This window comes from Embiotoca jacksoni, unplaced genomic scaffold (genome assembly GCF_022577435.1).
Source record: "Embiotoca jacksoni isolate LCO1_2020_lvr unplaced genomic scaffold, fEmbJac1.0.p SCAF_3, whole genome shotgun sequence".
Classification (NCBI taxonomy): Eukaryota; Metazoa; Chordata; class Actinopteri; family Embiotocidae; genus Embiotoca; species Embiotoca jacksoni.
In genome coordinates this window covers 2802215-2826034 of record NW_027185381.1, presented here as the reverse complement: position 1 = coordinate 2826034, position 23820 = coordinate 2802215, and the positions used below count along the sequence as shown (strand labels likewise).

The 23820-nt window shown below is 44.5% G+C and overlaps 2 protein-coding genes across 6 annotated transcripts in view; both read right to left on the bottom strand.

Annotated features, from left to right (window-relative positions):
- carmil2 (capping protein regulator and myosin 1 linker 2) overlaps positions 1-10885 on the bottom strand; it is a 49398-nt gene extending 38513 nt beyond the window's left edge. Inside the window, 15 exon segments of the mRNA XM_069161892.1 lie at positions 261-337; positions 518-595; positions 1436-1545; positions 1737-1823; positions 2094-2188; positions 2950-3038; positions 3223-3298; positions 3374-3447; positions 3534-3604; positions 3719-3816; positions 4518-4639; positions 4897-4956; positions 5143-5193; positions 6548-6651; positions 10709-10885. Coding sequence (XP_069017993.1) covers positions 261-337; positions 518-595; positions 1436-1545; positions 1737-1823; positions 2094-2188; positions 2950-3038; positions 3223-3298; positions 3374-3447; positions 3534-3604; positions 3719-3816; positions 4518-4639; positions 4897-4956; positions 5143-5193; positions 6548-6651; positions 10709-10736 — 1220 coding nt within the window. The 5' untranslated portion in view covers positions 10737-10885.
- Positions 10886-11558: 673 nt separating this feature from the next.
- Positions 11559-23593, bottom strand: ctcf (CCCTC-binding factor (zinc finger protein)). 5 transcript variants are annotated; one of them, XM_069162124.1, is made up of 17 exons: positions 22134-23369; positions 22000-22042; positions 20217-20397; positions 19936-20075; positions 19626-19745; positions 19254-19433; positions 18785-18997; positions 18517-18679; positions 17489-17659; positions 17228-17361; positions 17021-17141; positions 16428-16577; positions 16157-16317; positions 15670-15852; positions 15430-15562; positions 15092-15337; positions 11559-14557 (listed from the first exon to the last, which is right to left on the bottom strand). In XM_069162124.1, the coding sequence occupies exons 1-17, from the start codon at positions 22148-22150 to the stop codon at positions 14310-14312; spliced, it is 2604 nt and encodes an 867-aa protein (XP_069018225.1). In that variant the 5' UTR covers positions 22151-23369; the 3' UTR covers positions 11559-14309. The 5 variants fall into 5 exon arrangements, with proteins under 5 accessions (XP_069018225.1, XP_069018226.1, XP_069018227.1 ...); XM_069162125.1 differs by having other exon boundaries at positions 18517-18670; XM_069162126.1 differs by lacking the exons at positions 22000-22042; positions 22134-23369 and adding an exon at positions 23429-23593.
- Positions 23594-23820: the final 227 nt, after the last annotated feature.

Genomic DNA, 23820 nt, shown 5'->3' with positions numbered 1-23820 from the left:
TAAACCAATTATACTAAAGGTAAACAGATAAAAAACAAATAGCTGTTATTGAAGAGTTAAATACATACAGTACAAACTCCACAAAACTAATGACGGCCGGAGTGATGTGTTCATACATCATCCATGACGCGTGTGCAGAAATACATATGCAGGAGTAATGAGTCTATAATGATGAATCCATGTGTGACCAGTGCAGAGATCATTCACAGGTCTCATAAAAACACTGCAGACACAGACTGAAGAGGAACGGAGCAGCTGACCTGTGGCTGAAAGGATTCCTGGCCAAGTTCAGGTGCTTCAGTCTGTAACAACATCCAGCAGACAGCGACACAAACAGCTGCAAGAGACGGTTAGAGACGGAGACATGATGACTGAGTTGCTGCTTCTGGAGGCAGAATAGTTTCAAACGTGGCTCCAACACTAACTGCACCGTGGTGACCATTTTCCAAAATGTCTGACTTTTATCCTTCAATGAAATCCAAGAAACAAAAGAAAGAAGCATTTTAAAACCACTGACCGTGTCCAGAGGACAGCTGGTGTCACTGAGGTCCAGATGAGACAGAGAGTTCGTGCTGGACAGGAACATGAAGAAAAACTGCACACACACACACACACACACACACACACACACACACACACACACACACACACACACACACACACACACACAATGTATACATATACTGTGTAGTATGTGTTTCAGTGGTTGAGACATGGTTTGCTGCAGTTTGAGTTTAAGTGAGTTAATTCCACAGTTGTGAGTCTCACAGCAGCGTTGGGATATGTATTCTGTTATTTTTAAGACTTTATTTCCTTTGATGTCTGTCGTTGAACATGTCTTGAGAGCTGCTGCAGAACCGAGCAAAGTCCTGGTGTGCAAAAACAGCCAATAAACAGAATTCTGACATGAACAAGGTTGATCTCTGCAGGAGTTAACCAGCGTGGAGGGTCCCTTTGAATGTTGGACACATTTATTAGTCTTATAAAGTGATGTCCGCTATGAAAAGAAATTACTGGACAGTTTTTGTTTGCATCCACAAAAACCTAAACAATAAAACCACGATCAGTACAGTCTACTACTACAGTCCAAACTTAAAAATACGTTCAGTGAAAAATCCTGGAACTACGAACACTCGTACAGTGTTCCTACATTTCATCAGGAAATCCTTTTCCAGGTTTCCAGGATGTTTTCTGTGACGTGACTGACAACTCTAGATGTTTAGATTCTAACCATCAGGTCCATGCTGGGATTTCTCCCCAACCTCTCCACTACAGCTCCACTTCTGGATGTGTGTGTGTGTGTGTGTGTGTGTGTGTGTGTGTGTGTGTGTGTGTGTGTGTGTGTGTGTGTGTGTGTGTTGTATAACCATGCGTGCACTCTTTGTGTATAAAATCCACATGACTTGACGGGACAGACACACACACATCGGCGTACCGTGGCTTCCTCGGTGACCAGGCTGCCGGGGTTACCGGACAGGTCCAGGTGGGTCAGAGACGCTGAGAACAGCTGACTGGAGGACAACACTTGACTGAGACAGCCGAGACCTGGGACACAGAAGACACAGAGGACAGAGAGGACAAGGAGGACACAGATGAGGTCAAATGATGATCGTGTTACCGAAAGTTCCATAAAATCACAGCACATTCTGTCCTCATTCAATCTGAGGAGGAAAAACAGAAACACACTGTCCAGTCAATGTGTGTGTGTGTGTGTGTGTGTGTGTGTGTGTGTGTACCTCTCGCAGTCATTGACACCCGCGACAGAGAAAGGTGCTTCAGTCCGTCATCCAGATTCTCCAACTCCTGACTGAGAGCTATCACACCTAGGAATACAAAATTTCCCCTCGGGGATTAATAAAGTAACTACATAACCTAACCTAACAAAAACACAACACACACACACACACACACACACACACACACACACACACACACACACACACAACATGTGTAAAACCCAGTGTGTGTTCTGATCCCCACAGATTAGAAGTGTAATGATCAGAAAGGAGAACTTCAGCCGCTCGGTTGAAGATGAACCGTCAGTCTGCTGCCGTGTGTTCGTATCCCTCCGATGTGATTCATCAGAACTGCACCTTTGTCTTCGATCTGGTTTCCCGACAGGTTGATGGACCGCAGGGTGGAGGAGGTGGGCTCTCGGAGGGCCGCCGCCATTTTCACTGCAAAGTCCCTGCAGCAGAATGAAACAGTCACTTCTCGATCGATCATGAACTGGAAGCAGCTGCTTTGATTCACACGTGAACACGTTTTCCTGGAGGTATCCAGCAACACAGAGGTTTTTAATACTGAAAATGTTCAGATCCTCCGTCTGATACCATCACGGAGGCGTCTGATTGGTCCCAAATTCTTTCTGCAGCAGGACAACGAGTCCAAACGTTCAGCCGGAGTCATAAAGAACAAAGAGTCCTGCAGCCGACGGTCTGAACCATCGTAGCTCTGATCTCCACTTCAGGGAGTCGGTCTGGATCTCACCAGGAGACAGACTGAGTCCACAGAAGACCTGCAGACAGACGTCCAACATGCTGAACCACCTGCCTGAAGACCTTGAAGAACGAGAAGAGCTGGTTCTGTCCTCACGTCAAACACTCATATGACGGGGTTTTTATTTTTCTGCACTTTTATCAAGTTAATGGATCAATTTTAAGCTCTTCACTTAAAAAAAAAAATCTTTAGAAGCATCCTCACTATAATTTCAGCTCCTTAAACATGCGCACAGTTCTGAGTTCCTTTAGTTTCAACTAACTCTGCCTCTCCTGGTCCATTTCACAGAAACGACAGAAGTTTTTTGGAGACATCCGACAAGCAGCCGTTAACCGAACAGACGTGTGTTTGGACTGTGGGAGGAAACCAGAGCTTCACGCAGGCACTGGGGGAAACAGGCAGAACGCTCCCTGCTAGGAAGCATTGCTTTACTTTCACACACAAACTCACAGCTTGAGTCCGCAGGCCTCCAGCGAGAGCTCCTGCAGGCTGGGGGAGCTGGACAACAGGAAGGCCAGCTGCTGCTGGACGTCCACTGACTGAAGCGACAAAAACACAGAGTTTCAACGTTTAATGTGTTGCCTTTTGATCTGTTTTCAATTAAATATGGGTTTATGTGATCATCACATTCTGTCCCAACTTCTTTTGGAAACCCGGTTGTATGAAATGAGTTCTGTTCTGATGCATAAATATGCGACCATCCCAAAGAGAGAAAGAGCGAACCAGTCGGAGGTCTCTGCAGTAGATCTTGGTGAACCACCGGTTGTAGGACAGAGCTGCAACGGCCAGCGCCAGGTCCCTGTGAGGAGACAGAGGACCGTGTGAGACAGATGTGAGGGGAGATCAAGTGAAGACGCCCTGCTCTGCATCCCACCTGTTGTCCAAGTGGCTGAAATCCTGCAGGTTGAACTGTCTCCGGTTGTGGACGTGGTAGATGTTGTCGACGTCCTGCGGAAACAGTTGGCCGTCACTTAGACAGCTGACGACAGAACGGAGGAGGTTCGTGTGTTGAAGTGTTTGATGCTGCGACTCACCCACTGGATCTCTTCTCTAAAAGGCATCTCGTTGAAATCACACAAAGCAGCATACGTGTCAGAGAATCCTCCTGCAGGGCAACATGCAAACACGTCAGTGATCAGGTGACCTGATGTCCTTCGATCCGACCCAGAGGTGACGTTCACGCCGGGTGATGACACGTTTTAACGAGAGGGTGACGTACCGCAGGAGCCCATCTGACCGTCCAGCTGCTGTTCGATCACGGCCGTCAGCGAGAGGAGTCTCTCCTGGAAATCAGTCGGGATCGTCTTCAACAGCTTCCTGAAGATTGAAGGGGCCACAAGTTTAAGGTGGGAGACTGACATGCTGACATCATCAAACCAACAGAGACATCATGTTTAAAATTCACTTGTAAACACTAACGTTGTGTTCCAGATGACGTACTTCCCTCACTAATAGTGCTCTTACAGGTTAGTACTTGAATTTTGACAGAGTAGTGTTGACACTCACTGACTGGAAATAATGTCTGTAGTTAGAATTATTTTACCCAGAAATCAACGTGTTTTTGTGTCCTCTGTCAAGAACAACATCTGGAACACATCATAAGACTCGCACTCAGCTAATATCATGAGCTCGGTTCATCCCTCATACAGCTACAGACCGGAGTTACATGACCTCACTTAACCTGCTGGTGCTGAAGGAAAGCTCATTAAAATCAAATGGTTCTTAGTTCAAATATGTGCTGAATATGTTTGATGGCAGGATTAAAGTTACTGTTTTGATTTACAGACTGGTGGACAACTCAAAGAGGAAAAAAAAGAGAGCAGAAACATTGAATATTGATGTTCTGAAGGAAATGTTGAGACTCCTTCAAAGATCTCAACCCAGCAGAGCTGCAGGAGGTTTTACAGCCGAGTGTCGAACACCATCCTCCAACATATTTATATCATAGTCGCACACAAACATGGAGAATCTCTGACAGGAAGCGCCGAAGCTTCACGGCGGAACAACACCTCACTCACCCCGGGGACGAATCAGGGAAGACCCTCTTCAGAGAGGCGGTCATGTGACTGATCATGGCCTCCAGATCTGGAGCGTGCAGCACACTGAAGGACAGAGTCTGTATGTCGGTCTCCAAGGCAACCTGCAACACACGTCGCACACGTGTGACTCTCCGGACAAACACGTCAGCAAAATAAATCTAAAATCACATTATTTCTCCTGCATATTTCTAACCTGCTATTTTAAATCATTTTAAATAGCAGGACGTTTTTTATATATATAATATTAGAGCAAAAATAAACAAATAGAATAAAACATGTTTGATAAAGTGAATCCAAGAAATATGGGCAAACATAATAAACAGTTTTGACTCTGATCAGATTCACAGTGATGGTGTACCTGCGTGAGACCGTGAATGCTGATGGAGCGAATATCCAGGTAGCTGAATGCACTCTCCACCTGCAAACACACACACACACACACACACACACACACACACACACACACACACACACACACACACACACACACACACAGTGAAGAGGATCCAGAGCAGGTTATCAGAGAAAATTAAACTTGCATATTTTCAAATCTTGTCATACAAAGCAGGGAGTGGGCGGAGCTTTGGTTTGAGTAGTGACTCACCCTGACAGGTTGCTTGCTTATCACCAGGTAACCTCTCCATAGACTCAGTACCTGAGACAGACAGACATCAATAGAGCTGACAGACCCACAGCGCCCCCCACTGGAGTTACATGGTGATTGCATGAGTTTCTCGTCATTTTGTGTAGCTCAAGAGTCTCCAGCCTTTTTTTTTTTTCTCTCAGAGACTTAAGGAGGTTACCATGTCAACGAGGTAAAGCTACGTAACACAAATGTGACACAATCGTTCGCTCGGCTTCAAGGATGAACTGATTAGAGTTTGGTGGACAGAGGTCAAAGTTCAAAGTCTCTGTGACCTCATGTTCCCCTCATCTGTCCGTCCTGTTCTTGTGATTGTAATATATGAAGAACACTGTGAGTGAATTTGGCCAAAACATCAGTTAGTACCAACGATGACCTGATAAGACTTTGGTGGTTAAAGGTCAAAGGTCACTGCCACCTCACATTAACACATGCCTGTAAATGCAATTTCTCAGGAATGCCTGGAGAAAGTTTCTTCAAATTTGTCACAAATGTTAAATTTAGATTTTGGAGGTTGAAGGTCAAGTTCACTTTGAGTTCAACAAAGTAGGTCATTTATTCAGCTATAATATCAGTAGGTTTAATGTTCTATGTGCTCTTTATTCCTGGATGAAGGTTTTGTCTTCTCGGAGACTCTTTGTGCGTCGAAGCGTCTGAATCTGCTCCAGCAGTCAGTCTACTGCCAGCTGTAGATGATGCTCCTCACACTGGAACTATTTATTTCTAATCACCTGGAGATCTTTTTAAATCTCCGACAGACTCGTGACACGATTTTTTTTCTCTGAAGGCCTCAGAGCTCTTTAGATCTCAGCATGAGGACGTCACACACTTCAACAGCACAGAGAACAGCAGAGCCTCGATGTCAGAGGTTTGAATCAGACCCATCAAGGAGGCGGTTCTGATCACTGGAACCTGATTTTAGTTTGATGGATTAATTTAGCAAATTTTGATTAATTACTTATCTATTTAGGTTAGTTCCCACCCACTTCCGGTTTTAGCCCCTCCAAGTACAGATAGGGATGCAGATAATATAGTTGCTTTAACAGATACAGATATAATATTATAAGATGTGATAAATGTACTTACTTATTCCATGAGACTTTAAAAAAAAAAAAAAAATTATTATTAAAATTAAATAAATGAGTTTTATGTGACATTAGTCTGAGTTTGTCACCTTTATCTGTAGACAGTTTCAGGGAGGATGAAATATGTCCAACTTCCACAGGGTGCTCTTATTTATTCACATGACGATATAAAGTGAGCACAGTAAACAGTGTTGTGAGTAGAGCCCTTATATTCACAGAGTGGACTGTGTGTGTGTGTGTGTGTGTGTGTGTGTGTGTGTGTGTGTGTGTGTGTTACTCACCATTAACATGCTGGCTGAGCGGCCACCTGGCTGACTGGACTGGTTCAGGACCACCGGCGTCACCAGACAGACTCTGTGAGGCTTCAGCAGCGCCGAGATCTCATCTACTCTCAGGGTCACAAACACAGACAGCAGCGCTGTTACGTTCCTGTCACACTCCACTCGGAGCGTCTTCACGGTCAACAGGACCTCTGCGTGATGTTCTGCACATCTGGGAGTCTGATTGTCTCTGTGAGCAGCCTAGAGTATCTGTAAGAACGGACCTGCTGCATCTTATTGTAGAAATAAATTCTACCGCTCCAGCTTTTATTACGGAGCGAGGAGCCCAACGAAGACAAAGGGAAGTTGTGTGGAGCGTCGAGTTGGAGAATCGATGATATGCTGCTTAATTACAACCCTGTTCCCCCCAAAAAGTTGGGATGCTGTTTAAAATGTAAATAAAAAGAGAACACGATGACTTTAACATCCAGACTGAGAAGTCATCTGACCTTTTACTTTTCTTGTCCTCCTTTGCTCTCTCACTCAGTCCTTCCCCTCCTACTCACAAAGCCAGAAAGCACCTGGACTATATTTCACCAGAAACTGCTCCACATCTAACCTCACTGTAACTCCACTTCATGTCTCTGACCACTTCTTTATTTCTTACTCTCTCAAACTGACAACCTGACCACATCAACAGACTCTGGACCTGTCCGTCACAACATTCACTCCCTCTCTCCCTCCTGTTTTATCTGCCCTCCCTTCAACTGACTCTTTCTCCCTCATGCATCCTATCTCAGCCACAGACACTCTCCTTTCTACTCTGTCTTCCTCTCTTGATTGTCTCTGTCCTCCTCCATGTCCTCCAGTCCTCCCCAGCTCCGTGGTTGTCTGAGAGACACTATGAGAGCAGCAGAAAGGAAATGTAGAAAATCTAACCACTCTGACGACCTGCTCACTTATCAATCTCTCCTCTCCTCTTTCTCTGCAGCCAAAAGCTCCTTCTACCTAACCAGAAGTCAATCCTCATCTTCTAACCCCAAAAAGCTTATCTCCATCTTCTCCAACCTCTCTGACCCCTCCTCCCCCCTCCACTCTTTTACCAAGCCACTTTGTCAACTTTACTAAAAAGATTGATGACATACGCTCCTCATTTTCTAATCCATCTTCTCTAACTACATTTCCATCATCTTCATCCCCTTCGCTTTCCTCTTTCACCCCTCTGTCTCCCAATCAAGTTGTTACCTTGGTAACCTCCACCCCCCCAACCACCTGCCCCCTCTCCCCATCCCATCTCACATTCTCCAGTCTATTGCTCCTGACCTTCTTCCTTTTCTCTCCATCTCATCAACACTTCTCTGCCAACGGTCTGTTTCCTGAACTCTCTGAAGGAGAGAGTGAACCCTCTCCTGAAGAAACCCCCCCCCAACCCGTCTGAAGTAAACAACTACAGACCGTCTCTCTTCTTAACTTTCTTTACAAAACTCTGGAGCGAGCTATCTTTAACCAACTCTCCTCCTATCTCCTCCATAATAATCTTCTTGACCACCAGTCTGGTTTCAACAGACCACTCAACAGAGACGGTCCTCCTTCTGTCTCTGAGCAGCCTCCCTGTCCTCTGTCCTGATCCTTCTAGACCTTCTGCTGCATTTGACACAGTGAACCACCAGATCCTTCTTTCCTCCTTCAGGACCTCGGTGTCTCAGGCTCTGCTCTCTCCCTGTTCTCATCCTACCTCAACGACCTCACCTACCGGGTAACTTGGAGAGGATCTGTGTCTGAACCTTGTCCTCTCACTACTGGTGTCCCTCAAGGCTCCGTCCCGGGTCCCCTCCTCTTCTCTCTGTACACCAACTCTCTCGGCTCTGTCATTCAGGCTCTGGTCCAGGTTCTGGTCCAGGTTCTGGTCATCTCACATCTAGACTACTGTGACTCCCTCCTGGCAGGTCTACCTGTTAGTACCATCTGACCTCTGCAGCTCATCCAGAATGCTGCAGCTCGACATAGTAGCACTTAAAATGGAACTTACTGATAGAACTTTGTAGTTTGGCTTTCTTGAAGAAAATTGTATTTTCTTGATTCCTGTTGTTCTGGGTTTTGTACCCTCATGGTTGAAATGCGCTTATTGTAAGTCGCTTTGGATAAAAGCATCAGCTAAATGAAATGTAATAATAATAATGTAATGATTTGCAAATCATGTAAATGCAAATTGTTTCATGGAAAATATATGTTCTTTTTGAATTTGATGGCAGCAACACGTCTCCAAAAAGTTGGGACAGGAGCAACAAAAGACCGGAAAAGTTGTGAAATGCTACAAAAAAAAACAACCTGGTGGAACATCTCCCAACTAATTAGGTTAACTGACAACAGATCAGTGACATATTGGGGTTTAAAAAGAGCATCACAGACAGCAGAGTCTGTCAGCAGTGAAGATGGGGAGAGGTTCACTGTGTGGGATAACACGGGTTGTGTAACTATATAATCCAGTTCAATCCGGTTTTCTAATGGTCTTAATTCAGTCTGGTGAACCCGAGTCACCAAACTCTCAAAGAGGGAAGCTAAGATAATCAAATATACTGGAGCTGAAAATTTAAAGTCACACAGCCGAAGACTCTCAGTCATAAACTGGTGAAATAATACATCTTGTTTTTTTCCCCAAAATATGCAGTTTAGAAACAGTTTAACTCCTGACTTGTTACAAGCTGACAGAAAGGAGCTGAGAATAAGCAAATAAATATCACCAATACAGTTTCAGACTCATTATAACGAACTTCTTTTTTGTTTTCAGATTTTTTTTTTTTGTAATCTTTAATTGTTGCTTTTGTATTTCGTTTTATTACTTTAAATGCAGTGAAATGAAATGAATACTAAATTGAAATCCATGAAACAAACATTGGAAAACATTCCTTCATGCACGCAAAACTAACATCTCATCACATTTAAAACTTCCTTCATTAGATTGAAGAAAACCAACATGATGGAAACTTGTGTCTTTAACAGACGTCCAATCAAATCATCTTCTTCATAATAAAAATGAAGGTCGATATTGAAATCAGTCCTTATTACACTTATAAATGAACCAGCCAGCCTCACATGTTGTTACTGTACTGACAGACAAAGAACTGAGATGACGTCAAATAAACCGTCCACAGGAAACTTAGTTTATTTAACTTGTTTTCTTGTTGTTTTTTTTTACCTTAACTTTGTGTCACATTTTGAAAACTCATCAAAGTACTTTGGAAAAATTATTCAACTTCAGTTGAATGAACTTAGATTTGTAAAGCAGAAGGAGGAATTCTGTCTGCAACCCTGAATATTCACTATTTCAACAGCTGTCATGTTGTTCAGGGACACGTCTCTTCTGTCCAGTAGTTTTTTTTTTTTTTTTAAAGAAATCTGTTCTTTATAAATTCCTCTTCTACCAACAGATGGCAGGTTGACAGAGACTGACAGAATCCTATTTCTCTGATCTCTCTCGTTAATAAAACCTTAGACTGAGTCACGTTTCCTTCTTCTCGGTGTCTCTTACTGTCAGAGTGGAAACTCAGCTGTTGACGACATAAAAACTCTCCCTCACACGTTGTAATGAGAAAACTAAAGTCTGCAGATCAACGGATGTTTGTGAAGGCAGACTTCAGTCCAGAGAAGCGTGATGTCTCTCTGTGATATGAATTATGTACTTATTTATTCTACAGAAGGTGAACAGCGATCTTCCTCACAGTCACAAACTGTTTCCTTATATGATGAAGAAGTAAAAGTCTTTAGCTTCCGTTTGTGTTTTCAGTATTGAAATTTATTTATTTATTCTTTATTATTATTTATTCGGAATTGAAATTTATTGAAAAATTGAAATTCTAAATTTCATTTAGGATAATGTGAGCATTTCTCCCTGTTTTAGATCATAAACTATCAAACAAATATTCCTCCAGTGTTTGGTGTCCCCTCTCTGTCTTAGTATAATAAAGTACAACTCAAGTTCAGTGAGCTTGAAGCTGAAGGAGCTCCTCTCTAACTCAATCAGTTTTAATGATGTGGACCTGAACAAAGCAGGAAGTGACTCACACATAACTGTGTGATTTGTGGCCAGTGGCTCTAAAAATCACACATACGGACCTTTCAGCTGTTCGCCTGCTCCTCCGTCTCCAATATAAACGGATGAACTGTTGAAATGTCTGATCTCACCCTGCAGGTTCTGGGAGACGGCGTCCATCCTGCACGCTTCAGTAAACCGTCAGGCTGAGATCCTCTGCTGCTCGTCCAGCGTCCACACGGTCAACACAGGAGGACGGATCACGGAGGGACACATGGATGTGAAGAAGTAATCACCAGAAAACCAGCACGACTCCTCCAGAGAAGAGAAGCACAGGAGGAACGTTACAGGCTGAACAAACACACCAACCACCAACACCAAAATTCTTCTGATACACATCTGACGATAAACACCTTTTTCTTTTCCACCCTGCCTGTGCTCTCTCTCTCTCTCTCTCTCTCACACACACACACACACGTCACCTTCTCTGGCTCATCATGCACAATCTTTGCTCATGAACACACACATCCTGTTGCATATTGTGAGTCACGATTAAAGTGAAAATGGAGAAAACCTGAGCAGACAGGAACCTCATCGAGCCTCGCACACCGAGAACCCCACCGCAGCCAGGAAATCTGCACTTTCACAAAGTCAACCATCATAACTGTCTCAGGTTTAAAGGGGCAGATGGGAGGGTTTACCTGCAGGAGATCAGTACATGCACGTAGTTCAAGCACCTAAAAGAATATATATCAGTTTAAATGTGCACAATATTGAGAACATCTTCAGCTCACCGTCAGACAGCAGCTCAGCTTCCACGATGGCACAACTTCCTGCAGCTCCAAACTATACAAGTAAACAAACACCTTGTACAATCCCCACAAAAACAAACAAACAAAAATAACTAAACAACTTCTCCCTTTAAGGATGTGTGATGATGTTGAATCTTTGATGGGATTAAACTGAAGACGAAACAATGGAGGCAAACAAAAGAGCATCACAGAGGTTAAAAGAACTTTATATGAGACTTTTACAAGTGGTTCATTTGAAGAGACATTAGTACTGTGGTAAAAGCACAGCCAGCGCAAGGCTGCTTAACTGACCTGTAACCAGCAGGGGGCTCCAAAAATGTTTTTATAGAAATCAAACATGACATGGTATATTTCAAGGTCACGGAAGAACCGTTTAGATCAGGTGGAAATTTATCATCTAAAACTCCTTGATTACAAGTCAAAGTCTTTGCATTCAAAATGAAACTCAAAAGGCCTCGAACAGGTGGATTTTAAACACAAACACAGGCTGCTTTGTTATTACTGATCATTTTGCAGGAGTCTGTTACTGTCACAGTGAAGTCATCAGCAGGAGCTCAGTCATCAACATATTTATATTACCAGACAATACCCCGAAACTGTATTTTATTATCCAATGTGATTGTGTGTACTTTAATTTTTCTAAATGTGACATCATACAGATGTTTGTTTACGTGTGAGCTGACATTCGTCCCGTTTTCTTTATACCATGAAGTGATTTTCAAATGCAGCTCATCAGTTATGGCTGAAAAATATCTTCATATTCAGAGGTCTTTTTCCCAATAAAGGCAAAGGTGAGATTAAGTTTTTGTGGATTACTTTCGTCGCTGACTAATCATTTATTCCAAGATGAATATGATTCACATGTTAGAGGAGGGAAACACTGGAAAAGGTTGGTGGTGTTGAACACAGCTGAAACACCTCACTGACGGAGGACAGGATTAGTTCTTCATCAGCTGTTCAGCGTCTCATCTTCAGGAATGAAATAACCTGAACCTGAACGTAGGAGTGAAACTAAATCCAAACCACCGAAACTCAGGTCGAAGCTACAAAAGTGAGCGAACACGGACCAACCTGGCCTACAGAAAGAAAATAAAAACCTGCAAGTCACACATAACAGACGGCTTCCAAAAGCATTCAAACTTGTATTAAGACAGTATTAAAAAAAACAAAAAAACACACACACAAGAAGGCTGTTTTGCTGTTATTACAGAATATTTACTAGTTTATGTTTTTAGATGAGTGCCAAACAGTCTGTCAGCAGATACTCAAAAACATCTTGTTCCTTTTACAGGTGAAACTACCTCCCACCTGTTTGAGAGGAGGACACGAGGAGACACTGAACGTAACCGACCGCAGAGAAGCACAGTGGCGACAACAAAATGGAATGGAAACCGTAAAACAGAATCAAAGCAGACAAGCATACAGAGGTGAGTGAGGTGAGGTGAGGTGAGGGGGGTTGGGGGAGAGGAGGAGGACAGGCATGGACATGGAGCACCAAGAGCAGCACTGACATGTTAACCAGAGAAATGAAAACCTTGACGTCTCTTTTAACAAACATGTCTTCAAATTAACTATTTAAAAAGATTCAAAAGGTCCACAAGGATTTTTAATGTGTATTTACAATCACACGCCACCTGCCAAGGCTGGTTAGGGCTGATTATTATTGGGGGGTAGGGGGGTGGGTAGTGACATCGACTCACGGTCTGGTCTTCGTTCACTGTTCGATATAAACTGGGGTGGGAAACATTTCATGGAAAGAGACAGAGCGAGTTTTATTACCCGGCAAAGCAATATTTGTCACTGCTGAATACTTGAGGTGAGATGATTGAGATGCATAGTCATAATTTCATATTGATTGAAGTGTTTGGAATGTTTTAAAATCACAACCTGCGATCGTTCATTTTCTGTGATGGCCTTCGAGTCCTTCGAAATGCGAGAAAGGAAGAGGAGGAACATCCATCCGTGATAGGTAAGAGAAAGAATTAAAAAATAAAAAATCTAAATATAACTGGGAAACTAATTCAGCAGCTATTTCAACCCGTTAGTGATCACGGGCCGACCGGGAGCTGCTCTCGGTTCAGAACCGGGTCTGGTGCCGGCATCGTGGAGGTCTAACGAGTCGACTAGAAAACACCCGTTTGTCTGTCCTCCCGTCGACTCACTCCTCTTAAAGACTCAATGTACAAGGTGGACCGCGTGTCCACACACCAGGTCACGGAGGACAAATACAGGTCATATGACTGAGAGGTAACTCAGCGGCAAATCAAAGTACCGTATACTACCTTGTTGTTAAGTAAATACACGTGTACATATATACATATATGAATGTATGTATGTGCATGTATCTGTACACACACACACACATGCGCGCGCATACGCACACACACACGCACACACACACACACACACGCTTGGAATTTGCAAATATCAGCATTGTTGCATGAACAGCAAGCAGAAGAGCAAAATGTGAAGTTACATCAAATAATATATTCATATGTCAGCGTGATGGAGAGGATGAACTGCAGAGTGTGTGTGTGGGTGGAGACCGACACAGGATGTGGCTTTCAGGAGGAACAAGTAGCAAAATACAAAGAGTCTCATTCATAGGACATTCAAACTGAAAACTAGCATTAAGAGAGCCGTGGTGGACACGTCTGTCTAAGAGGGAGATGACACAGGTGTGTGTGCAGGAGGGTCTGCTATCTGTGTGTGTGTGTGTGACTCGTATAAATCAGTATGCAGGTTGATGTACATGGATGCTGTGTTTAGTATCTACATGCAGCCTCCCTTCTTTGTGCACGGGTATTTTCACCGCCCCCGTTTTTGAAGCCGTTTCGGGTCGAGGAGCGTCAGGTGAAGGCAGAGTAAGAGGAAATATTAACGTATATTTGCAGATTTGAGAGTCGTAGTCCGGCTACATGTGTGATGCAGTGTGTCGTGTTCACCGGTCCATCATGCTGAGGATCATCTCTGGTGTCAGGTCTCCGTTGGCAGCAGCTGCTGCTGTTTCCTCATTCACGGCCAGCTCAACAGTCTCCACCCCTTCCTCGTCTAGCCCCACCCCCTCCACAGTCAGGGCCACGCCCTGCTCCAGAGGAGTGGCGACAGCGGCGTCGCCCTCCTCCTTCTTCACGATGATGTTCTCCACGGCGCCAGTGCTCTCATCCTCCACCTGAATGATGGCGGTAGCTTCAAAACACACAAAGACGCACTTTAGCTCGGAACTCTGGGAATAAGAAAAAGTAAACACCTGATGCAGGTAACAACGGGACGTATCTGAAGTAGGGCAGCACAATTAATTGGAAGCAAATCAGAATCTCTCTCTCGGGACATCAGCTACATCGAAACAAACGCTCCTACTATCCCTCAACCAATGACAACGCAGTGTTACATCACGTGATGCGGCGCGTCAGAAACCAGCAGCAAAGTAAACTGAGCGAGAGACACGCTCAGAAAAATACTGTTTTAATGTTTTAAAAAGAGACTGAAGCAGTTTGTTTTTATGTTCAGTGACTCATTAAGTTTAAAACCCAGTTGATATGCAGGTATCACGACAGGTAACCTCGTCGCACCGCTCACAGCTGCAGGAAAACTAGGAGACTACCAGCTGTTCAAATATGATGTCATCTTCACCGATGATCATCTGAGGTCTGTACTTTGCAACATTTTGCTCTTGAACGTCAGCTGCTCTGATCTGTGTAACCCATCGTGTCGTGTTCTCACCAGCAGCAGTGGTTTTGGCCGCCACCCTGACCGACTTGCTGGGGGTCGGAGGCTTGGGGGCGTTCTTCGGGGGCCGACCTCGTTTCCTCTTGACCGGCGGCTCGTCGGGGGCCGGCACCGGGATGGCGGCAGGTGCCTGGTCCAGTTCCATGCTCTCCGGCTCCTCCTCCTCTTCCTGTAGCAGTGATGCCTCTTCCTCACCCTCACCCTCCTCCTCTTCCTCATCCAGTTCAGCGTGATCCTCCTCTGAATGACAAGAGACAGAATACAGATGATCTGATTAGATTCCAGCTGGCACAGTATCATCGGCCTGCTCGTGCACAACGCCGACTTCTCACCGCTGTCGTCCTCGTCTCTCCTGCTCCTCATCTTCCTCTTTCTTCCTCTCCTCCCTTTCTTTGGGGCTGGAGCTCCATTCTCGGCCTCCTCCACCTCTCCGTTGCAGTTCTCAGAGTGGCGAGCCATGGTGTTCTACAAAGAAAGCACCGGTAGATGGTCAGTATCAGGAATTATCTGGTGTTGAACCACTCAGGACTTCGCTTCAGGTGTGTGACAGCTGGAGAGAAAAGCGTTCTCACCCTACGAGTGAAGGTCTTGCTACACTTGGGGCAGACGAAGGCAGTGGGCACGAAGTTGGGGTCGTGGTAGCGTTTGAAGTGCATGTCCAGGAGCTGCTTCTGCCTGAAGGTCTTCTCGCACTGGCTGCAGGCGTATGGTTTCTCTCCAGTGTGGGTCCTGCGATGCATCACCATGTGGCGCTCCTAGAAACAGCAGCATGGGACACGCAGTTAAAGACTACCTGAGACGGATTCAATTAAATTGAATTACAGTTCTTCTACCAGCTAACAGGCTGAAGTAGGAAGATGACCACAGCAAACATAACTCAGAGGAGCAGGAGTGGCTGTGGGGACACTTCATAACTCTTAATAATGAATTCAATAACATTTTAACCTTTTAAAATGCAAGGTCACTGTCTTGAGAGACCTTGAGTATTGAAATTAAATTGATAATTAGCTCAGAATACAGTAACTCCACATATCACAGGACGTTTGTGTATAAACAGACCTGGCGGCAGCAGTAGTCACACATGTCGCATTTGAATCTCTTCTCATTCTTGTGAGACTTCTGGTGCTGAATCAGAGCGTAGCGCTCGTGAAACACGGCGTCGCAGTACCGACACTTCTTCCCAGTCTCAATGAAGGAGTGCTGCTTACGGAGGTGAACACCTGGAGACGCACAGGGAACGCAAATCAGGGGGGTGAAACCACACGGCACGGTAAACAACCTGTTTGTCTGGTATGTTTACACTCTGTGTGTGTGTGTGTGTGTGTGTTACCCAGGTCACTCTTGCGTGCGATGACAGTGTCACAGTGTGGACAGTGGAACTTGGCCACGTTCTCCGTGTGTTTCTGCAGAATGTGCATCTTCATGGTTCCACTCTGGGTGAAACGAGCGTGGCAGATGTAGCACTCGTACGGTTTCTCTCCTGTGAAGAATGTTGATCATATTTACTGTTCAATCTTCTTATTAACATTTCTAATCCAGCAGAAGTATAAAAGAATAGAAAAGAGACCTATTAAATAATAATGGGTCGGCGGTATGAAACACAAAGTATACATTTTGCCAAAAGTACTGATTTGAACAAAACTGTATCCATCAGTGAAGCCACATTTTTTCATTACAAGTACAAATGACGACTATTGAAAGTGATTATTTGGGGAGTTTAGCAAAAGGTTAATTCCTATTAATCTAAAATTCTAATACATTATTTTGTGAGTGAGGCTAAAAATAGCTTTCCAAATGAAAATAACCAAAATGAGTTTTTTCTATAATCAAACAAAATAACGCTGCTAAAGTCTGATATCTCTGCAAGTGTGCTCCTTCAGTACTTCAACAAACACGTAGCAGAACAGTTGGTGTCAGTTGTACCTGAGTGTGTCCTCATGTGTCTCTTCAGCTTGTACGTGTCTCTGCTGGCGTAGCTGCACAGACTGCACTGGAACGGACGCTCGCCGGTGTGGGAGCGGATGTGGCGCTTTAGTTTGCTCACCTGCACAACAGTCACGCAGAGGGAACTTTTACATTTCATCTTTGGGAAAAGGCAAGAACATAAAAGCAGACGGGAGTTAATCTTACTTCCACACTGGCGTAGTCACACATGGAGCACTTGAAGGGTTTCTCGTGAGTATGTTTGTAGCGACGATGTCGGACCAGCTCTCCACTGGTCACGAAGGCCATGTCGCAGTCTGTGCACTTATGTGGACGAGTTCCTGCAGACACACAACAAAGACGCATGGAAACTGTCCTTGCGTGCACGTGTTGTCTTCTGTCCCCTCTTAAAACTTACCAGCACACTTTCGGCCTCATATTTCTGTGAAGGTGTGGGTTGGTGAATACCTGTGTGTGTGTTGAGGTGGTTTCGTAGCAGAGTGACCGTCCTGAAGGCTCGTCCACACAGGTGACATTTGTGAGGTCTCTCGTCGGTGTGGCTCTTCATGTGCCGGTCCAAGTTGGAGCGTCGAGGGCAGGTGTAGCTGCACAGCTCGCACTGAAACGTCTTCTTCACTCCTACCACACAGCAACGACATCCACAGAGCTCACATTCAGTGACAGGGTTCAAATCCCACGAGACACGGTCTCGTGCAAAAAAAAACCCCGATGTAACACGTCAGGAAAAAAAATTCTACACTAAACGCTTCAAGCAGGTAAAATAAAAACTTTAATATTAAATGAATAGTCCTGTTCTGTAGAAAAGACTCTTTAGATATCGTTGTGATAGCTCTGAATACTGCACAGGTAAAATCACGAAAATAATGTGGTGTTGATAACTCTATTATTGGTACAATAATAACACTGATAATAACGTAGTGATAGTATTACGATGAGCTGTTTCTATGTAGTTTGGTGTTGTGGAAGAATCCTGTATCACATATAACACTGATATTGCTATTGTAGGAGGTATTACAAAATAATAATGATAATAGCTGTAATAATTGCTAATCATAAATGTTGACTAGCGTTAAGTTTTGTCATTACTTATGCTCCATATATAACACAAGTAAATAATTCATATTACTCTCTAAATGTTTTATGTAATGTTATTATTAGCATTTTGTAACTTTGTGTAAAATTCTCAGGAAGAATACGTGCGGTATAATATAGCAGCAGCATGGGATCAAAACAAAGTAATTGATTGCATTGCACTGTGGGTAAAGCAGTGTGCATTGTAAAAACATGTTGCCTGTTGCTTACTTACTTATATTTAGAGTGACTAGTGAATCCGGTGGAGAAAAAATATGATTCATGCTGTAGTTTCTAAAAATCAGTGTATTTTTTTTCCTTTTTCGAGCCAAAACCAACTATGAAATCAAACCTGATGGGGACATTTACATATTTGATCGTGTCATTCAAAGGCACCGTCTTACCCTTCTTCTTGATCTTGGTAGGTTTGGGTGGTTTCATGTTGCCGACCACCTTCTCAGCGTTGACCTCGGACAGAAGGCCCTCCTGCTGTTCCTCTTCAAAGTCATACACACTGACATCCATGTCTTTGTCTCCTTCAGCGTAACGCAGACGGCTCTTTTTACCCTGGACAAACAGGGAGGTCAATTCAGTTCAGTTCCAGAGAGCAGCGCCACATCTGCAGGAACAAAGACAGATATCACCAACAAATATCACCAACAAATATCTCACCTTTTTGCTCCTCTTGATGATTCCAGACGGGGGATGATAGTCCGGGTCTTTATTCCAGTTCGAGTCGTCATTTGGAGGCTGCATGGGCTCTTCCTCGCCTTCTTCTAGCAGCTGGTGTCCCACCTCTTCATCTTCCTCCTCTCCGGGGTGGACCTCCGCTCCCTCCTCCTGCTCCACTGTCTCCACCTCCCCATTCGCACCGACCTTAACTACCTGAACATCAAATGCATGGATTGTTTAGTCATTTCATCAGAACTGACATTGTGTGGAGTTTTCTTCTGGAGGTGCTGAAGTGGACAAAAGAAATGATATAAAACATCCCTAGCCAAACATATTTTGATCATTTGACCATTGGATTGAATGCGAATAGATTTTTGTAATGAAGTAGGCTACATGTCTGCGAGGGGTTTAAAACCACAAAGTCATCCAGTTTATAATTGTAAAATGCAGTCGTGCATCAGTGTTGTACCTGAAAGCCCTCAGGCAGCGGCAGGGTGTGACAGATGACCGGGTCTCCGTCCTTTGGCATTGCGGTGGTGTCTACGAAGGTGCCCTGCTGCAGGGCCTCCACGGTGGTGGCAGAAACAGGCACCTGGACCAACTGCAGCTCCCCCAGGCCCAAAGCCGCTTGCTCCTCCATGTTTACCACCTGAGGACAGAGGTCAGCACACGTGTTTAGGGAGCATCTACTGTGGCCGATGAAAGACTTCAGAATGGATACCAAACATATGAGAATTGAACTTTTGAAAGGCCTGCACGTATCTTGTAAAGTCAACTTCCTTCTGACGCCACAAAGAGATACAAGATGTTACGATATGAAATGGTTTACAGGAGCACCTACCTGCAGGGTGATGATCTGAGTCTGGTCCACTGTTGTCACAGTGGCTTGGTGAGCAGCACCCGCTACCCCTCCGACCACACCCACGGTGGTTGATGATCCCCCCACCGCAGGATCAATCACCTGCAAATCAGCTTCAATTTAATGGGCATATTGGGTGAAGCCTGACACTAGCAGCTATTTTGGAGTCTTGAGTTCTTGCAAATTTGATTTCTAAAGCGAAAGTGACATTAGCACAAAGGGCTTCCTGCCTGTGCCGAGACCGGGCAACAAGTGAGTCACATCAAATAACAGATTCTTAAAATGACTGTACCTCCGTCTTCATCTGCAACAAGGTGGGATCCAGTGACTCCATCACCATCATTTCAACCCCTGCTCCGCCTTCCACACCGACCCCAGCCTCCATCAGCTGCTGCTGGGATTGGGAGACAGCTACCATTCCTTCCCCGTGACCTGAAACACAACATTGACCACATTCTCAAAACAAAAAACAACAACAACAACAACAACAACAACACCATTTCTGCTTGCAACAAAAATCTGCACTACTATGTGAGATTTTTACAGTTCAATGGTGAGAAGATGAGTAAGAACCTTGCTCCAGGACGACTCCAGCTTGTCCCTCCACCACGCCCCCCGCCTCTGCAGCTTGCTGAAGGAGGTCGGCCACCATGGCGTCCTGGCTGTGAACGGCCTGGATGGACGGGAAGTCTTTGGTGGGGACGTCCACCACCCCTACACCATCGTTTGGCCCGCCGTCCATGCTGGGTAGGAACTGAGGGGTGGTGTTGTGGAAACAGACGTTATGTAGCAGCGTTACATCACCTGCAGACATTTTAAACCCTCCACTAGAACCGGCTTTACTGAAAGACCGCCGTGACGATCGTTCTTTCAACTCAACACAAGACAGTGAACTAAATGGGGCCTTAAAAACAGCAGGGGAGAAGAAACTACCCAGGAACACGTCTCACTGTCATCAGACTGGACTGTACAACAGCATGCTACATTTCTAACTCGAGACATAAGAGTTGACCTTTGACCCAGACTGCATATCATTCAAAGTTCCCATTCTTGTTGGAGCTGGGGAAGATTATTGTGATTGAAAAACACCATTTTAACTTTAATATATTCTACAAACGGTCACAGCTCTAATTCGCCATAACATAACCAACAGATCATCAAATAATTCCATATCATTGGCCATTAATAAATATGGAAGAAAAATACATAATTTCCAGGATTTTCTGTGAACAGAGTGATACAGCTGTAAACTTACTCAAACTTAACACTACTGCTGTTACCGCCAATAAAAGGGAAACATTGACTCGTAACATGTTTGCGACTGGGCTGCAGTCGGGATGGTGGCAGAACTGGTCCTCCCCTGTGCAGTGGAAAGCCCTGAGCTTTGCTTAACCAAAGTTGTGCTACCTGACTGTCTGTCCCTGCCAACCTGAGGGAGGGAAGAGGGACACGTTACACAGCTGCACTCAAACACAGACAAACTTCCTCTACACTCAGAAATAGTGACTTTAGCAGTCTTACACATCTCTGACGATGTGAACTATTCAATCCTGTTCACCTGAAGCGACAACTTGTTATTTTGTCTTTCCTGACGCTCTCTTCATGCGCAACTTCCTTTGGCAAATCGTTTATTATTATTTATGAATATGTTGCATTTGTGTTAATGGTCATTTTCAATTTGACTTATTTCAATATATTGAGACCATACAGGTCAGCGTGGTATTTCTTTGTTCTTATTTACAACATCCACTATTTGAGTATTTTGATGGTTACAGTAAGTTAGAAACCTGAGTGTTTACATTTTTCATTTTCAAATATAACACTGTACTTTCCATTTCTTATTTCCACTGCTGTACCGAGACACCAAAACTGAGGCACATGTCAATGTTGCGTACTGTGACCACCTTAGTCCAAATGTTAAGGATACATTTTTTTTTTTTTTTTTAAAAATCGAAGATATATGTAGCAAGATTGATTATTCAGGATAAATGTTTATATTATAAATATACAACCAACAAATAAATTGGCATCAGATTTTTAGGCTCCTAAATACCGATATCGGTACATGGCCTAAAAGTTAACTTTGAATATGTGCTTACATGTTTTATAAAAGCTGTTTTCCCCACTAATTGTAAGAGGCAAGACTTTATCAATAAAGCTTTATTGGCTGCTGATCTTTCTGATTATTTTTGTTTTTACATTTCACAACAACTTCACCACAGACTTTGAAACGACATGACATTCATATCTGAGCCGTTTCTGAGTGCCCAGAAGCTGCTGCAGCAAAATTACTTATTTTATTATTTATAATTCTTATTTTTGACCTCTATCTCTTTAACACATTTATAATATTTACCATTTTCAATATGACCCAAGTTCGGATGAGGTCTTTCGTCACACTAACATGGAAAGTACCGAGTTAAGATGGACTCTTATTAGATACAATAATAATATGTACTCGAGATGGTGTCAAGTAGTTTCTGTATTTACTCATTTAAAAGCATCATAGCAGCATTCTTGTTTACACAGAAAACAACTGTGGAAATGTGTGTACGATTAGTGACACAAAGTCTTGTTGATTTAAGCTTCCATGTCCTTCTGATGCTAAACGGGTGGAAACTGGAGAGGCTTCTGGTAAAGGCCTTCAGAGGAGCTTTGCCTCATGGTACAAAAAAAAAGAAAAAAAAAAAAAAATCCCCACAAGCATGGCAAAGATACGAAGCGGGGCAGCTGTCGCCTGCCTGCACTGCATCTATCCAGCGGTATTTTTGTAGCTCTCCGAGCCGAGTCGTAGAGGGAGCTCTCTGCTGTAATATAGATCTGTGGCCATGAGGCTCTCGGTGGGCTCGAATAAGACAAGCGGGCGACGGGTGCAACAACAACTGACAACTCAGACCGCGTCGCGATGAGCCCCAAAAACAGAGGAGAGAGGCGCACAACTCGAACAACGGAAGGTACCAGATTTAAGGAGAAGTTGACTCGTGTGTTTGGCCTCGGAGACCTCCGAGGACGGTTTCTGTGAATGCCTCGTCATCCTCTTTGCCGCACTGGCCTCGTTACCGTTTCCGTGTTTGTGTTTGTGTGCTCAGCGACCAGGAAGGCGAACTAACTTTAATTTCAGTCTTCGGCGATTCACCGATTTCAATTCAGTCAAATTAAAGAGCAACCCCGGCGCCTGCTCGGATCACTTTTTGGGGCTTTTTGTGGAGTTTTCCAGCCGCACTCAGGGCGTTGGGTGGGGAGGGCCTCGAGCTCGGCTAACCCCGCTAACCTTCAACGCTCACTCGCTGCCGCCTTCTTCTGATCAACGCTCCGTAATGAACCTCGAGCGGAACACCGGCGGGATCAAACGCGACGACGGTCCGTCCGTGCGGCCCCGCGGCTGTTTCCGTGTGTGTGGAAACGTATTGCGTTTCGGCTCGCGTCCGTGAAGGCTCCCGTTAGCTGAGCGCAGTCACTTGAACGCGCCACTTCCATGTCTGTAAAGACGGGAAACAAAGAGGCGAGAAAATGGACGCCTCGGCCTCAGCCTCACCAAACCGACCCGGGACAAGCAACACATCCTCCGCTGTATGTTCACAGATACACGTGAAATACGGCTGGCCGTGTGTACATTTCTTCTAAGTTCGGTTATTTAAACGTATTTTGACGGGATTTTCGATAACGATAGAGGGAGACAAACACTCTCCGACGAGCTGCCCGGACCCAGAGCCCCATCGTGACACCTAGAGGCCGATTAAAGATCCTGCAAATTCCCCCTTATCAGAAAAGTAGTGGTACTTTACCTGTTTCAGTGTGTTTCTCCTCCCGTTTTACTCGGCCGGCAGCACGGAGTCAGTGCTACAAAGTTCACCCGGCTGGTAAAAAAATGCAGGCTTCTTCGCAGTTTGTTTTAATCCCTCTCCCGCTTTAGCAGAGTAGCTTCTGCCACAAAATGGCAGTTGGGCGCTCAGTGCGCCTGTGCGGCCGCTGGGGGGTGGTGTCGAAGCTGCTGCAGACACCCTGATTGGCCAGGAGGGGCGCCCCGTTGGAGTACATTGAAAGCCCATTTATCACAGCGGAGGCAATAGCGACGCCTTCAAAACCCTCGGACAGATGAGTTTCACTCGGGGAACAACTTCCATCGTGTTAAAGTCTATAATGAAAGTATGTACAAGAAGTAGAACATTGTAAGAAA